The 17355-nt window shown below is 32.3% G+C and overlaps 1 protein-coding gene across 1 annotated transcript; it reads left to right on the top strand.

The window, feature by feature from the left end:
• The first annotated feature begins 1904 nt into the window (after positions 1-1904).
• LOC108908397 lies at positions 1905-17321 on the top strand. Its single transcript, XM_018712434.1, has 14 exons — positions 1905-2140; positions 5890-6790; positions 9079-9347; positions 9671-9845; positions 13069-13405; positions 13464-13720; positions 13779-13950; positions 14026-14283; positions 14336-14458; positions 14510-14596; positions 14655-14789; positions 16519-16793; positions 16847-17127; positions 17193-17321. Exons 1-14 carry the CDS (start codon positions 2098-2100, stop codon positions 17297-17299), a joined length of 3420 nt encoding a protein of 1139 aa, XP_018567950.1. The 5' UTR covers positions 1905-2097; the 3' UTR covers positions 17300-17321.
• Positions 17322-17355: the final 34 nt, after the last annotated feature.

Genomic DNA, 17355 nt, shown 5'->3' on the forward strand with positions numbered 1-17355 from the left:
ATGACAAAAAGAAAAGAAACCAAAAATAAAATATTCAAATATGTCAAAACTGTAATCGGTACAATAAGGAGATAATTATTACCCCATTTATTTTGTGTAGTGTAAAATAAAAAGGCAATACCTACTCGGATATTTTAAATTTATCGACGCCAATGCGTGCCATGATCCAATAACTCGATATATCGCCGTTAGCACTAAGTATGTGTACCACATGTAGGTATACCGGAGACCACACTCGATTGGTAAAATGTGTTCTCACAGAATTTTTGTTGCCGAAAAGGGCCATTAAGGAGGAATGTTTCCGGTCTGCTAGAAAATTATAAAGGGCAGACTAGTGCTTTTAATGCGAAACCAAAAACTCACACAAATGCCGCAAAAATATTTGTAAAATTACTACCTATACACGGCTTTGATGCCCCAGGTATATTGGAATTCTTTGATGGAGGGCCCTATATGTACAGGACCGTATTCGCTGTTTTTAAGGTTTCTAAAATCGATTTAAAATATGGATTTGTATGTTGTGTTTCTTTTAGTAAGTGTTTCGAGAATTTCGTTTTCATAAAATCAAATTCTGTATCATCAGTTTTAGTTTGACAGATTACAATATAGTTACCCATTGTATTTTCTTTAAGAGCCTCGGACTTTCGAAGGCATTACGAATATTCTGAGAATTCGATCAATCCATTTGATTACTAATTCTATTTGAAACAAGAACAGATTTCTTCTATTTTATTCGTAGAACGAGTCATTTTTTATTTAAACATTATTTCTTTAGTCGAAAATATACTTACAGAGCTAAATTTGTTGTTTCAAAATAAATACATATTATAGAATTTTGTTCTTCTCTAAAAAGGAATATGATCATTAACAATCCAAAAAAATTAGTATAGCAATATCAAATATCTAAGAAATAACAAAGAAAAAATGTTGACACCAGAGAATTTCTCACAGTTCTAATGGTTACATTATGGAATGCATTACCAATATGGAATGATTTCTTTTAATGGTAAGTAGTATGCAGAATAATAAGGGTTTTCAATAATAAAAACAGATGAAGCTGCAAAACGGAGATTAGAATTAATAACAATCAAAATTATTAAAACATATTGAAAACGTCTGGAATTTAAAACGAAGTGTGGCCGAAAGTAGCGCGCCGTCAACTTCTTTGTTATGTTGATAAATTACTACAACACTACTTTAGTTTTCGTTACGAAAACGTTTTATATTGGTTTAGATTCAATGCAAAATTATTAGCGAAGAAATGGTTAGTAATTTGTTTTCTTAGTTTTAACAATATTACAAATAAAATAGTGGAGGCCATAAACATTTTTATGAAGATATTTCAGAATTTCTTTAACGTGTCGTCTAAAAAGATGTTCAGATTTAACTTTTTTGGCTATTTCCTATAAAAATTTACCTACAGTTTAGGAGTTTTGGGTAACACCAACAGAACTGCATAGTTGATCTACGTTATGCGTGCTACTACAGTGAAGTCAGCAGTTCTCAACAAGTTTTATTTTAAATAGTGCGTTTATATTTTAAATTTAACTTTATTTATATGTTAATTACATGTTCTACACAGTAAACTTATCACTACTTAAAACATATGTAAACATTTATTACCCACCCTGTATGCGCACTAGTTCAATGCAAACCTTTTCACTTTTTCGAGAACGCTATAACAACTTCACAACTGTATATGAAACAATATTATTCCGAAAAATAAATATATTACGCACGACAATAAAAAAACGCATTTTTGGTCTTTGAAGACAAGAAATCGCTTTGCGCTCCTTATTTGGCCCTGGGTCTAACTCGTCGGAATACGGGACTGTCTCTCCACTTTCCCTCTCTTTCTACCCGACAGGTAAGCTACTCATTGAGTCACACACGCAGGTAAGAACCGTTGGTAGTGTCTACTGTCCGAGGAACATTAGCAAATTCCCGCTTTCTATTCACAAACACCATCGCCATCGCCTTGAGCAGACGACAATGGAGAATCGGTCTCACGTAGTGGTATCGCGCAGACTGTGACTGCAAAATGTGATTCTCTAGTGATTTTTTAAAGAATATCTCGTAAAACAGAACCAAATAAAGATGATCCTCAACTGGGCCACTGTGTGCTCAATTATTTTGTTAGGTGAGAGTCAAATTTTACTTTCTCTACGTGCAGAAATGTCTGAGCGGTGTAGCATATTGTTAATTAGATTTACTTTGGCGAGAAATTGTTTCACGCTCTAGTTGTAACAGTAAACAAACAAAACTAAATCTAGTTCAGGTAGTAAAAGTGATAAATGGCATAATCTAGTGCATATTAAGGTGCGAATTTATCGAAGTATTGAATCAAACAAACGATGAAAACGAATATGAAACCGAAAATAACTAAAGAGCTTTCCGATTACAACAACTAAACTATTTATCATTGAATCGTCATAAATTGTTAAATTACTCAAAAATGGTACAATTCTAGTAAGAAACAAACATTCTATTGTAGTATAGAACCGGATACCGTTTCAACTAATAAAGGAAAAGTTGTTTTGCGGTTTTCAACGTAATCTGTTTATTGTCTTTTAATTTGACACTACGAAAAATAAATCAGTCATAAAATTACGTGGGCTTAAAAATATATGAAACTCACAAACTTTTCTGACAAGGAAAAAACTTTGAAAAAAGCAGAGCAAACTTTCTTCCTTAATGAAAATATCACCATTTCTTGAATACATGAATCACCGGTACATCAAACTTTGTTTGATGAACAAAACTTAGGTAGGTAATGTATTTTTTAACAAAGAATATTAAAAAGTCTATATAAATTAATGTAAATGTGTTAAGAAGGTCAAACTACTATTAAGAACTAACCACACCCAAAACGTTCTTGAACTTTTATAAATGTACAAAACTATTTAATAATTGGGTAAGTTATTGGAGGAATTGTTATCTTCTAGGAAAATTTGGTTAGAGAATGATTTATTTATAGTTTATACTAGGACCTTCCAAGTTTTATAATAAATTTTCACATTTATTTTTTCCAAATTTATATCAATTTTTTTTCATTGACATCGACACCAGTTTTTAATATTTTTATGCATCTTAACAGATGTATTTAAAATGTATAACAACCATACTGATGACTTGATTTTTAAAGTATGGTCAAAAATAATGTATCTACTGAAATATAAATAACAATAAAATTGATAATAAAACACTTGCTGCTTTAAAAGCAATTAATCACGATTAAAAACCGACAGTTAATTTACAAATGTGTTACATTAGCTGATTTATGTAAGACCATTTTCTAATATTTTGTCTTTTATCGTTAGTCAATATTGAAAGAGAAAGTAAAACCGGTTTGTACAGCCAAATTTTGATGACGTATGCATGAAAACTTAGAAGCTTAAAAAATGGGTAAAGGTTTATTCCACTCCACTTTGGCACTGACAAATCGACTCTAGCTTTTTGAATTTTCAAGATATTTTGAAGAAAGCAGTTATTGTTGCAATTTATAAAATCCTACAATTTATTTACTTTTAAGAACTTTTGATATCTGTAAAAAATCACTACAATTGCAACATTCAGGTTTCTGTTTCAACGTTTCTTTTTTGTTATGGGCACCATATTGAATTTTACTCAAAGCATTGTTTAAAAGACAATAACTTAAGGAAAAAAAGACCCATATATCATTTCCGATGGAATTCGATACGCTGAACCCGATCATATAGTCAAAATTCACGACTTTCCGATGAATTTCCCAAAAAAAGGGATTTTTTGGGTGAAAATTGGCTCAAATATGGGTCGAAACCAATTTTCTCCTAAATTTTGTCCAAATATCATTTTCATGGTATTTTGAGGCGCTAAATACGATACTATTAGCGAACTTTACTTCTGACCGATTTTCTCAGAAAATCCAAAATTAGTCCTTTTTTAATTTTCAGGTATGTAAATTTTACTAACGGCATCGTGTTAGCGCCTCAAAATACTACAAAAATGATATATTTAGAGAAAACTCAAGAAAAAATAAGTTTTGACCCATATTTCGACCAGTTTTTATCCAAAAATTTCACTTTTTTCCGAAATTCATCGTGAAACCATGAATTTTGACTACAGAATCGTGTTCGCACATCGAATTTCTTCGAAAATAATACTTATATGGATCTCTTGGGGATAGACTTTTTATGTATGCCTTTGTAATTAATGAAATATTTTTTTAAGTAACAAATTCACATTGACCAATAAAGTAATACTTAATTTAGAAAGTTTATAGTTTGTAGGGTAAAAACTACCAATTATAATGAAAATTCCGATGTCTATATTCAACATTATTTTTATCAAAATTATTACCTTCAACAAGAATAAATTTAATGAAGTTTTAACACAAAAATCATGCTATATGAAATATAGGTAATTAATTCTCTATTAAAACTATTTTGTAGAAAATTATAAAACAAGCAAGACATGTTGAAAGTGTTCAATATATCAAAATAATGTTAAATATCGTCACAATTAAGTATTATTTTAATTTAAGTAGGTAATTAATTTGTTTTTAAGTTTCGTAAAAAATATTTTATTAAATTGTATTTTGTCAAAATAGTAATAAATGCATATTTATAATGAATAAAATGAAATAAAAATCAAATAAAAATAAACCAATAAATGTCATAAATAAGTTCAAAATTGATAAATGTGAGTTTTCCATTCTAACTTATTTTAGAAATAAGAGGAAAAGTACAATTTCTCACAATCCTTTTATTTTTAAAAAAACTACCGTTTCGAGGTTACATTTTTCATGTCATCCTCAGGTCCTACAAAGCTACAATAGTACATAATTTTTTAAATTACTTAGTAAAGTCAAATTTAGTAATTAGTAAAGTCAAATTTGGCAATTATATAGTAAAATCAAATTATTATTATTATCTTTAACAGTTTTTAAAAAAAGTAAAAACTTAAAAAATCATTTCAAAATCAAATAGTTTATAAATTTGTAAAAATTAATAATTATTGTATAGGTTAAAAAATTAAACATAATTTGACTTTACAAAGTTTAAAATTAAACATAATTTGACTTTACTAATTTAAAAAATTATATTATATTATAGCCTTGTAGGACCTGAGGATGAGGTGAAAACGAGGGTGAAAAGTTTGACCTCGACCGGTAGTCTATTGTTTTTTAAAATATACCTAAAAGGTTTGTGAGAAATTGGACTTTTCTTCTTATTTCTAAAATAAGTTATAAATACATATAATATTTATTGTTTTTTTTACATATTTGGTTTTTCTCACTTACAGTACAGAAGAAACTACAAAATTCTATTTCATTTAGCATAAAATTTAGTATGTCTCCCAAAAGGAAGAGAAAAGTTGATGATGGTTTCTCTAGACAGAATATAAATCTGAGTCTATAGTCATAATTCTTTACAAAATATTTCTATTAAGACGTTTTCATAAACATCAAAAACTCTCAGAAACAAAAATTGCCATTTAGTGAGTAATATAATGGTCTAAAAGGTCATACATTTAAAAGATTTTCCTATTTCTTATATTATGTTCCTATTTCCGAGATCCCCATATCATCAAAATGGTCCACACCGTATATCTCAATCTTGACATGCTGAATTATTTAAGACTTGTTTATACCGCTTATTTTAATTTAAAATCACATAAATCTTACAGTAATGGGCAAAATTAAGTCAAAAATAAGTGGTCTAAGAAAATTTAAAGAAAAAAGATCTGAATTTCGTAACAATTCTCAAAAGAAATTCCCAAATTCCTATTTCCAAAAATATTTTGATGAAGACTGAAGGATATAAACTTCGATTTAAACCAGTAAAAATTTAATTCTTATTCATTACGTTACCCACGAGATTACCCAAATTGCATTCTCTTTTCTTCCAGGCACAGTATCCGCTACCTCAATCGAACTAAGAAGTTACCTATCCGAAGAAGGCCTCCACGGCACCATCACCTTCACCAAAACCCAAGACGGAGTAAAAATAACGACAGATTTGAAAACCACCCTACAGTACCCCAACCAAGTGTGGTCGTGGTACGTTACCGAATTCCCAGTAGACTACACGGAACTAGAAAACCGCTGCGATAGCTCCAAGTTAGGCAAAAAGATCGTAGGCTTCGAAGAAACCTTTGGTTACCTTATTCTTCCAGAGAACCAGACTGTTGAGTACTCCACTCCGGATCTGAAGATCTCTGGACCTTTGGGTCTATACGGTAAGTCCATTTTGTTGAGGAACGTCGAGACACGCAGGCAAATATGTGCTTCGATCGTCATGGTCAACAAAACTTTGGAAAGGACCGCTGTCGCAAGATTCAGCAGTCCAGTGGCAGGCTATATCAACTTCAGGTGGTTTTCCGTGGACGGTAATCAAAGTGAGGTACTTATCACGACTGACTTGTACCATTCACGTAACAAAGAAAACTTTGACAAATCCTTGGACTTCACGGAACACCACTGGAAGATGTACGTGACTGATATCCTGGAATCTGACAATGACAGACACATAGACAATTGTGATATCCTTCAGCTAGTGTTCGATCCGGATGACAAAGGGGAGGGCAAGGGTATAGGTGACATTGACGTGAGGTTGGGTAAAGTGAAGGTGTCGACTAACTACAACACGAACAAGTATAAGGTCTTGTATAGAGATAGAGATCTAGTTCTTCTACCTAGTGATTTGACCGGACCACAGCGACGGTTGTATTTGGTGTTGTTCGAGAGCAAGCATCAAGATGTGTTTCTTGGTTGCGCCAAAATCAGATACGAACATCCTGTAAATGCCAGGTAAGAAAAGAATACCTCTTTTCTTTATTTAATGAAAAAATATTTTTAAATTAATTTCACTGATTTAATTAGCGTTTGATGAAAGTTCAGTGGTGTAAATAGTTAAAAAAATTGAAGTTGTATGTCTACGTCACTGGTAAAAAATGTCATAGAAGACCTTTTACATACTGAATATTGTTTAAAATTACAGAAATAAGTTTCTTATTGAAATATAAGTTTACTTTGTTTCACGATAAAGATATTGTGGGAAACAAGTACTCTGCGGTCTAATGCAGTTGAATTATACACGTAATATTCACTAAATAGCTAAGATCATTCGTCAACAGAACCACCAGACATATACCAATTTTGAACTAATCGAATATCTTTTGTTATATCTCAGGAATATATATATAAAATAATTTCAAAGAATTTCGTACAATTGAATTCAGTTCTTTTAACTGGTAGAATTTTAGGTCCAACAGTTTAGTCAGTGGCGTGCAACTGGGATGCTGGACCTCTTTTTTAAGTTAAAAAATAATTACATACTCAGATAGCACTCCAAAATCTCCGTCATTTACTATTTTTCTTTTGAAAAGCGTCCTTTTTGTGAACTACTTTGTTTTGTTGTAGGTGTTGTAGGTAGGTATAAACTGTATTGTAGATAAGTACTTATAAGTAAAAATATTAAATAGGTAGCGCCATATGTGTTTTGTAAGTGATGAAATGAATGAAATAGAAAAACTTTTTTCATAAACTTTTCATAAAAAATCTAGAAAGGCGAAAAGTTTTTTTATTTTCTAGTAATAATAGTAACGAATTTATAAATCAGTAATTTTTTTAATTTCTTTGCTTTAATTCATCACAAATTTGCACTACTATCATACACTTTACCTTTCATAAATCTGCAAACAAAATATCAATGGAATGAATTCGGGTGAATGATGTGGCCAACATATTTTGGTTCTCCATAGAATTATTTCTTCATTATTTATTGGTACTAACCAATCGATCTAATGCTGAGTATAATTATTTTCCAATAACTAATGAATTTGCCCGTCATAATACAGGGCATCCATCTTCATCTTTGTAGAGAAATACGTATAAGGTACATATTCTCAATGATTGATAGATTTTATATGTATATGTAAATTTGTTAATAGTTTTTTGAAAAAATGTAAAGTAGTACTTTAAAAAAAAAGACCCCGCACCTCGATTGCACACCACTGACTAAAACTGTCAATGAAAAGACCTCTCTTAATTTATAAGTTGTACGGAATTTCATTCAAATTCGTCTCTAGATTTTCGAAATATAAAAAGGGTTATCTTTTTCCCAAATTTCAAAATTCAAATTCAAAAACAGTTTATTCTTATAGGACATATATAACAATGTATAAAAAAGGTCAAGTCAAATATCAAACAGCAAAGCTGTACTCGGCAAAGAAATGTTCCTAAGGCAAAAAACAATGGAGTAAACTTATTTTGCCACAAAACAAATGGTTTACATGCTAAAAAATTTAAAAAAAGCATTTTTTTCTCATCGAACTTTAACTGAAAACTTTAGAAATGAATATATCAGGAAGAAAATTCATGAACTATAACCAAATTTTTAGGATAAATAATAAAAAACATTTGTCCAACAGTTGCAGTTTTGTAGGTGTTTCACAGGTTCGTATTTAGTGACTAAAACCAAATTACAATTACTATATTTTTCTAGTCAGTAGTGAAATAAAATAATAATAATTTTAATGAAGAAAACAACATTAAGCAATTAATTATTTATTAGTATTCACATTAAATTAAAAAGTTGAGTTGTGAAATTAGATTGCACTACCAAAACTAAGACAAGGGCCTCATTTTCTTGGTGTGAATATTTGCTACTTCTACAGTAGAACAAGCAGTAGAAGAGGTACCGTCAGCAATAACTATAAAACAATCAGTAATAGAGCCACTATCGACATTGTTCTCGTTCTTCTGATTGTTGTTTTCTGCGGATGCAAATTTAGCTATTTTTGATACAGTTGAGCTAATGACAAAACAGTCACTCGAAATCGTGAAAGACCGTTCCTTCTGAGCTTTTGTGAATCAGAGATGAACTGGTAGAATGGCACGTGAGAATCTGCTTATATTGACATATTTCTCTTTTGTAACATAGCGTATACTATTTTGTATGAATGGAGTGCATAATAAAACATTTTGAATCCTGTATTCCAATTTTTATCCCGTCAATAAATAGTAATTAAAATTATATAAAGAAGATAAACCATGGGATGTTTCATTTTGCTTTTCATACTCCATGCAAATTTCAGGGTGATAATTCAATCGGGAGGTATCAAAGGTGATATAAAGATGACGCAAGCCACCAGATTCGAACCAACATTCCTCAATTTCAATCTGACAACCTCTAGGGGAGATCTCGAGACCCGAATTGTCTATAGTTCAACAGTGGCCGGTTACAAAATCCACGAACTACCCATCAAGCCTTCCAGGGCAGTCGGACAAAGTGAGAATTCCTGTTTGACCACCAAGTTCATCTACAACCCCTTGAAAAGGGATATCAACAACTCCCCTCCAAATGGTAACTAGATTTAGATGATAATAAATTACATTTTATGTTTAAGTTTTAGTTAGGAAGAGTTTTGAAGTAGATAGAACAGCTACAAAAAAAATTGTAGCGAAGTTGTCTGTCCCATGATTGGTGTCATGAAGAAGAAAAACTTTTTAGTTGTAAAATGAAAAAAATTAATTTTTTTTTATAAAATTTCCTGCATGCTTACAAACTTTTAAAAACGTTCCCATTGTGAATAGGACATATAACTGCTATATCTGTAGAAAACTGTCCGCTGCTATTATACAATATTATGCAGTAAAAGGAATGAGATTCTGTTTTATTTTCCTTAGGATTTGGCACACAAGACCAGTACTCAGTAGGTGATCTTTCTGGAAAACTACTTGGTAGAAACAACGCCACAGTTTTGGTAGAAGGTGGACAAGAACTTAATGGTACGTACTGGGACGTATTTTTGCCTTTGCGTGGAAAACATTCAGTGGTGCACAGATCGCTCGTCATTCACAAGTAAGTAATAAGTAACCCATTTTTCTATGTAAGACAATAGGGGGTGGAAGAAGTGAGAATGTCCGATATAAAAGTACACAGAAATATGATAACAATTATTATTATTGAATATTCTGATTAGTCTGATTACTAGAGCTCGACGTTTGCGTGCAATATCAGTGGCGTGGCATCATTAAGAAATTTGAAATGTAATTTATATTGAATATGTTAAAGCAAACTTACCAGCGTGTCATTTCACTACAATTGAAAGATGATTCTTAACATATTTAAAATGACCTCAGTGAAAAGTTGAACATATTTTGCTTTATTAGGCGTTAGAATGTATTAGATTTTTCCTATCTGTAATTTAAATATCCAGTTTTTTCCCATTTAAGCCAGATTATATCTATATGTATTAATCTCAGTTTATTTGTTAATGTGGTGACGAACAACAAACAACTTTGAGATAAAGACCACTTAAATATATTTCTACTGTTCGTTGCATATCACATACATCAGAACACATGAACATAAATTAGGTCATAAAAAATATCCGGTGCGGCAGCTCTAACAGTCAATTTACGTATTTGACATTCAATATTTGTTTTATGCTGATAGAAACTCCAGACCAACAAAATCCAGATCAACATATTTTGTTATTTCAGCAAAGCATAAATTAGAAACGCATTTAAGTATTAATTTGACAGGTATATCGGACGACTAGACAATTTTAAATTTCTTTAGACTTAGCGATCCGTATTAGTGGGTGAGATGCACTAAACGAATCGAGACACAGTGCTATCTAGCGACGATAAGGACCCCACCTACTTCTCCGTCTTATTTTCGCACCGAAATGTCGAGCTTCACCGATTGTGATCCTGTACTGGTAGGGCTTGTTTTTCGGAGGAAAGGCTTGACTTTGATGACGGATTTTCTGCAAATACCTCGGTTTATATGTAGCTGATGCTTTCAAAACGGCCTATTTTTGATGTTCAAATTTGTGATAATGTTGTTTTGAAATTACAACGGTATTCTGTTTAGTGCAGCATTATTGGAGATTTTTTTTTAGTACATAGGTATTACATCTAATATTTTCAATTTGTCCTTTTTATTACGTAAACATTCTTGTTCTAAATGTGCCTCGTTATGTAATCAAAATAAATGTCGACAACCCCAGGCAAAACTAACCATGCAATTATTTATTACTTAAATACTATTACCTTTTCAAAGCATACAAAGCTAAAGCAATAATTCGTAATTACTTAACAACTATTTAACGGAATATTATTTTTTTAATCCTCTAGTCTCTAGTCGCTGACAATGACGCATGATGCAATTATCATGGTCAATTCACTCTGCACTTTCATTATTTAAACAATGTTTTTGCAACAACTAGATCGGGAAATTATAGTTAATAGTATTCATTTATCACGGCTTAGTATTAAAACGGTAAAAGAAATACATTTTAAAACGACATCGCATATAAAACATTAATAAATACTACCAAATGTTTTTATCTTTGTATACAAATGCTACTATGCCTTTTATTGTAAATCCTAATCTAAAACGACTCAGCATGATGATTTATTATTTTTATATAGGGTTTTCAACACATTATACTTTAAAAATTGCACTTACTAAAGAAAACACACTGTATAACTCATTTAAATAAAATTGGTACATGTACAATTCTATTAAATTATTATTTTTTTTTCTTTAAACAATGGCTAGTACGATTTTCCAATTTTTGACAAACCTTTTTTGCTTTAGTAGGTCATAAAATTAAAATAGAAACATAAATTACGTGTGGTAAGATAGGTCTCGTCAAAGGCCAAGCTAAAAGAGAAAAATAGATTCGACCCCTTCTAAAATAACAAAGTGGTGTTGCCCTGAGTGAAACATACTATACCAGGTGTCTGAGTTGTATTATTCCAATGGCATATCTCTATTACTTAAAAAACCATATACTTGAAATTTGGTGATTGATATACACCCAAACTTCTTTAAATATAAAAAATTCTTTCACTTTCCAGTTTAATCGGAAACGACCATAACTTATTTATTTTAAATGACGCCCTATGTATATTTTTTTCTTAAAATTTGAATTCTACAAAACATTTCCTTTTTCGTGACGTATTACACTGTATTTAGATTTCAAAACAGATGTAAAATTGCATTTTAAATGTTCCAAAATTGGGATTATAGAAAATTATGAAAAGCATGTGCATTATGTATTTTGAATTTAAATTTCAAAGTAGTAAAGATTTCTAGCAAGCACTTTCTAAAGTTTTCAAGAACACTGTAAAAAAGGATTTACAAATATTTTATTGAAGGTGAAATAACAGAAAAATTACGTTAAATGAATTACAAAAAGATATATTTATTTATTTTATTTGTACAAGAACGGTATTTATGACTCTCTTGACACCAAAGACTAATCGTGAGCGACAGAAGAACGAAGGATATCGCATTCTGCTTTAATTTCTCGAATTGAGATACACTTCCCAAAACTCCAACACTATGCTCGTCATCAGTAGCAGTCTTTCTTTTAAAAACAGTTTGTTTTTTTTGCCAAGGTCCCACATGTCGCTAAATTTGAAGCCAGATGTGTAAAGTACATAGCACTTCCCATACGTCTGTCAGGATACCGCTCTCCGTAAACACGGAAGGCATCACACCTGTTTTTTCTGCATTTCCCATAAATTAGAATCATATTTAATTTATTCTGATCTCCTAAAATTGTCGTTATTCACTTTGAATATGTACCATTTTTGTTTAAAGCAACTTATTACTACAAATTTTAATAATACTTCATAAACTGTCAAAGTAAACAAGCAAATTTATTCAAATAATTTCAAAACCCGCTTTAGTTTTTATAAATTGCTTTGATTTGTACAATCCCAATTTTGGAAACTTTTCAAATGGAATTTCACTTCTGTTTTGAAGTCTAAATAAAAAGTGTAATACTTCACGAAAAAGGGAATTTTTGGTACAATTAAAATTTTAAGAAAAATATACGGGGTGTTGTTAAAATAAAAAAGTTATGGTCGTTCCCGGATAAACCAGAAATGAAAGAATTTTAATATTGGGCCTAATTTAAAGAAGTTTGAGTGCCCTAAATTTCAAATGTATGGTTTATTAAGTAATGGAGAAATGCCATTGGAACAACGCAACTGAGACACCTGGTATTATACAAGAATCTACAAGTTAAGTTGAGTTGAGTTAGATATATTTGAATTTTCAGAAATACACAATATCCCACTTCTGAAATAGTGGCAGAGCCCTGGATTTGCGGAGGAATTACCCTGTACGAAAACGACTTCATGTACCAAAAACCCATTTTCACCGCCCAAGTCCTCTTCAGATATCCCACAGTGGGCAGACTTCTAATGCGCCAAGCAAAAGACGAACCGTGGACCGACACTACTATTTTGATAGAGTACTTGGTCCACGCCGATGGATCGGCTCTGAACAACTCAGCTGACCACAGATGGGCCATTCACGAGTTTGCTCCTGGAAAAGACTTTTACAGCTGGCAGAATAGGTGTTTAAGTGCCGGAGAGATCTTCAATCCTTACAAGGTAAATTGGAGAATTAAAATAAATCGGCTGCAAAGCAGATACTAAACGTCGTTTTTAGGTCGATTACGACAACAAGTCGTCGACGGATCAGTGCAACATGGACAACATTGGACTGTGCAGACTTGGAGATCTTTCCACAAGACACGGCACGCTTGATATATCGGGAAAGATAGCAGATAGTGACAAGATATCAAGAAAACTATGGACTGATCCCTTATTGCCACTGACGGGTCACCACAGTATTTTAGGAAAGTCGTTCCTCTTGTACGATGACCATGGTCCCAAAGCAAGAGGCGAGAGGCTAGCTTGTTCAATGTGAGTGTTCCTTTCTCATCTCAAAACATGGTTTTATTTCCACTACATCCCCTTTTAGTATTGGAGGTGTGTACAGAAGAAAAGCAGTTGCAAAAGACTGGTTCCCTAATGGCTTTGACTTGTCAGTAAAAGGAAAGGTGGAATTTATACAGCAGACCGAATACGACGTTACAAATGTTGAAGTATCTTTGGAAGGTCTAAGTGATAACAGTGGATACCACGTTCATATGGTAAGCAAATAACCAGGAAGTAGTTCTGACAAACAAAAAGTCTTTTAGAATTCTGAACATTGATCATAATTTCAGACACCTGTAGAGGAAAATCTGCAATTTCCTTGTGAAGCTACCTCCCTTTACGGTCACTGGAATCCCTTGAACGTCGACCCAACTTCCTCACCTCGCCTCTACCAAGGAACACCAGATCAATACGAAATGGGTGATCTTAGTGGTAAGTTTGGCACTCTAGATGGTAACAAAACGTACAAATCCACTTACAATGACACTTTACTGAGTTTGTTTGGGCCCAGGAGTATATTGGGAAGGTCTGTCGTCATACACAAAAAGGTAAAAGTTTTATTTACTACGTCGATGAAATATGCTAAGTTATTATTTTCAGGATAAACGTAGATGGGCTTGTTCTACTATCGAAAGGGGTTACAGCCCTTCTGAGGCTAGAGAGTTGAGGGCAATTGCCTCTTTCCACAATCCAAATGGTCATGCTTTTGGATATATGAAAATGGTAAGTAGAAAGAGTTGCACAAGATCGATTTTCTTAATTATATAATTTCAGAGGCAACTTATCAATACAGATGGCAGCGCTAGTGACACGACCATTGAGGTAAAACTAAGGCACCCCGGAAAACACGACCGCAACATTGTAAGGACCACTAATTTTTGTTTTAGTATACATACATTTAAACAAAAATTACTTTTAGACGAGAGACCATCACTGGGCGATCTATGTAAATCCTGTTGGTGTCGATGCTACAGTAAAAACGTTAAATACTAGATGTGTGGCTGGAGGATATATTTGGAATCCATTCTTTACCCAATTGGCTGATCCCTTAAATGTAAGCCAGGAACTGATTTACGTAATGGGGTGCTTTCCAACCTTTTAACTGTGTCAAATAAGTTGTAATAAATGATATCTATTTTTTTAGCCTCATCTAAGTCCAAATATATATGCGTTGTGACGTCATTAAGAGAAAATGTTAAACCCAGTGTCAAATCTAGTACCTACCTAATTTTTAGTATTCTTTAGTCTGTTGCAGTGGCAACACGCAGTGTCACAATCTTTAAGTGTATAGGACAACAGGATCCGTCTATTGCTGACATTGTCTACAGTTTTAGAAAAAGGGCAACGCCTTCAGATCTACGAAAACGTGCCTCAAAAAGAGATCGGTTGTTTCTTAAACTATTTTAATATGATAATAAAAGTAATAAATATAAAAAGTAATAATGATAATAAATGCATAATTTGTTGGGGCTGATTTTGAAATCCAGAGAATTCCAGATCATTAAGTCTATAAGCTTCGCTATCAGAAAGTCACAGTAAGGGTCGACGTTTGCCCACCCAATTACACGTTTGTATAGGGTGTCACAATCCAGGGAACATCATGATCGACGCTCTCAGATCTGACGAATTACGGATTTATCAATATTATTTATTATACTTACTACTTTTATTACCCTAATATAATTAGTCCACAGTACAGGCCCCCTCTGGAAAGTTGATTACCACATACTTTATAACTCCTGAGGAGCTTCGTTTTGACGAGTCTACCACATTTTTCCTCTGCGACTTTTCTCGATTCCTCCGCTTTTCCACTCGGAAAAGTCCAAAACATGGCAATTTCCCGGGGTCTTGAAAAGTCAAGACCACATCTTTTATTTTTAGCTTAAGTAACTGGTAATTTTGTTGCAAATGCTGATTTAAATTTGTCGGACAGAAATTCTTCCGACATTGACGTGTCTACCAGTCGAAACATGCCAAAATAACAGGGTATTGAAAATCAATTACCACATAGGTAATTTTTACTAAAATTAATTGTAAATAATTAATTCAGTCAAAAAGTATTGTTGTCCGACAAATTTCAAGCCGCGTTTTTTCAGTCCGACAGCTGGAAATCGGAATTTTCACGGGGTATGACAAATCGATTACCACATGTCGGACAAAACTAACACATGATAGAAAAGTGTTTTTTATAAGCAAAAATTGTAATGTCCGAAAAAAATTTATCCGCAAATTGTCAGTCTGACAAAAAATGATGAAAAAAATTTCATAAAAAATGTGCACATGTCATTGTATTTATAATTTCTAATAAGGTATTTTCATGTACTAAGCAAAATTCCATATAAATATACAATACAGGGTGTTTCAGAAAGACCTCCCGTAAATACAGGAGGTGAGGACAACAAAAAATAAGAATTTTTTGTCATATGTTTATCTCCTCTTGTTTTCGAGATACAGAGCGACAAAATAAAATTTTTTAAATAAGATTTTTATGAAAATTTCCAAACGGTGAGAAATATTTTTATGAACACTTTCTTTAGATTTGACGATGTTAGCGGCATTAAAGCTGTGATCAATGTCAACAATTCGTCGGACACTCTTGTCCTATATATCTAATGGACCAGACTTAAAAAATATATATTTTTAAGAAATTTAAAAGAACATTCTATTCACTTCCTGCTTGAAAAAAATAACCCCGTTGTTAAAATGCGTTGATGATATCACAAAACATGTTTTAAATTTTTAGAAACGTAAAAAATAACGTTGACCTCTTTTTTCTACCTCAGGAAGAACTTTATCGTCAAGAGTGTGGTCCAGAAAATCCTCTCAGATGCCACGTGGGAGATCTATCGGCCCGACTGGGCACTATCGATATCGGTCTCAAAAGAAAAGTTTTCACCGACTCAAATTTTCCTTTAGAAGGCGACGTTTCTGCCATAGGTAGATCTATAGTCATCCTAACACCAAATAAAGGGGGGGAGAGATTTGCTTGTGCCAATATAGAGCCCGACTATGACATCATTAAATATGCCAATATTGAGAAACCGCCAAGATTCGTAGTGTATGTACTCATATCCCAAATACAATTAGTTATTAAAACTTTTTATGTTATAGAGCACAGTTTATTGAAGATGTAAGAGACGTTATGGGGATCCCCGAATGGTTCTTAACTGTGGACAGCAGAAAAACGAAAAATTTGCACAACAATGCTTGCATGCAGCTGTTGCTACATTTTAAAGGACCTATTGCTAGTAAACTGGAGCAAGATTTTAGTAGACTACTGTCTTTGGGTAGGCTAGAAGCACCAAGTTTGTACATTCCAGGATACATTAACGAGAAGAGAAAAGTGAAAATATCATACAAACAGTGTGGCGCAAGGGATCCAAATGAAAAAAGTAATAATTCAAAATACTATTTATGCTGTTGTTTTCATTAATTACATGTATTTTTATTGTTTTAGGCAAAAGAAAATCATTTTTCGCCTTTGGATCTAGCGCTAGTAGACAAGTATTTACGACTGATGTAAATTTAATTATGATTTTATTAGTAACTTATTTATTTTATTGATTCGTTGTTGATAATGTAAATAGACTGTAAAAAATATTTATTGTCTAATAAATTAT

Source organism: Anoplophora glabripennis, unplaced genomic scaffold (genome assembly GCF_000390285.2).
Source record: "Anoplophora glabripennis isolate ALB-LARVAE unplaced genomic scaffold, Agla_2.0 scaffold202, whole genome shotgun sequence".
Taxonomy (NCBI): domain Eukaryota; kingdom Metazoa; phylum Arthropoda; class Insecta; order Coleoptera; family Cerambycidae; genus Anoplophora; species Anoplophora glabripennis.

Coding starts and splice junctions, on each gene's coding strand:
- LOC108908397 (XM_018712434.1), top strand. CDS start 2,098: ATGATCCTCAACTGGGCCACTGTGTGCTCAATTATTTTGTTAG. Junction 13,951..14,025: donor GTGGATACCACGTTCATATG/GTAAGCAAATAA, acceptor TCATAATTTCAG/ACACCTGTAGAGGAAAATCT. Junction 17,128..17,192: donor AAGGGATCCAAATGAAAAAA/GTAATAATTCAA, acceptor TTATTGTTTTAG/GCAAAAGAAAATCATTTTTC.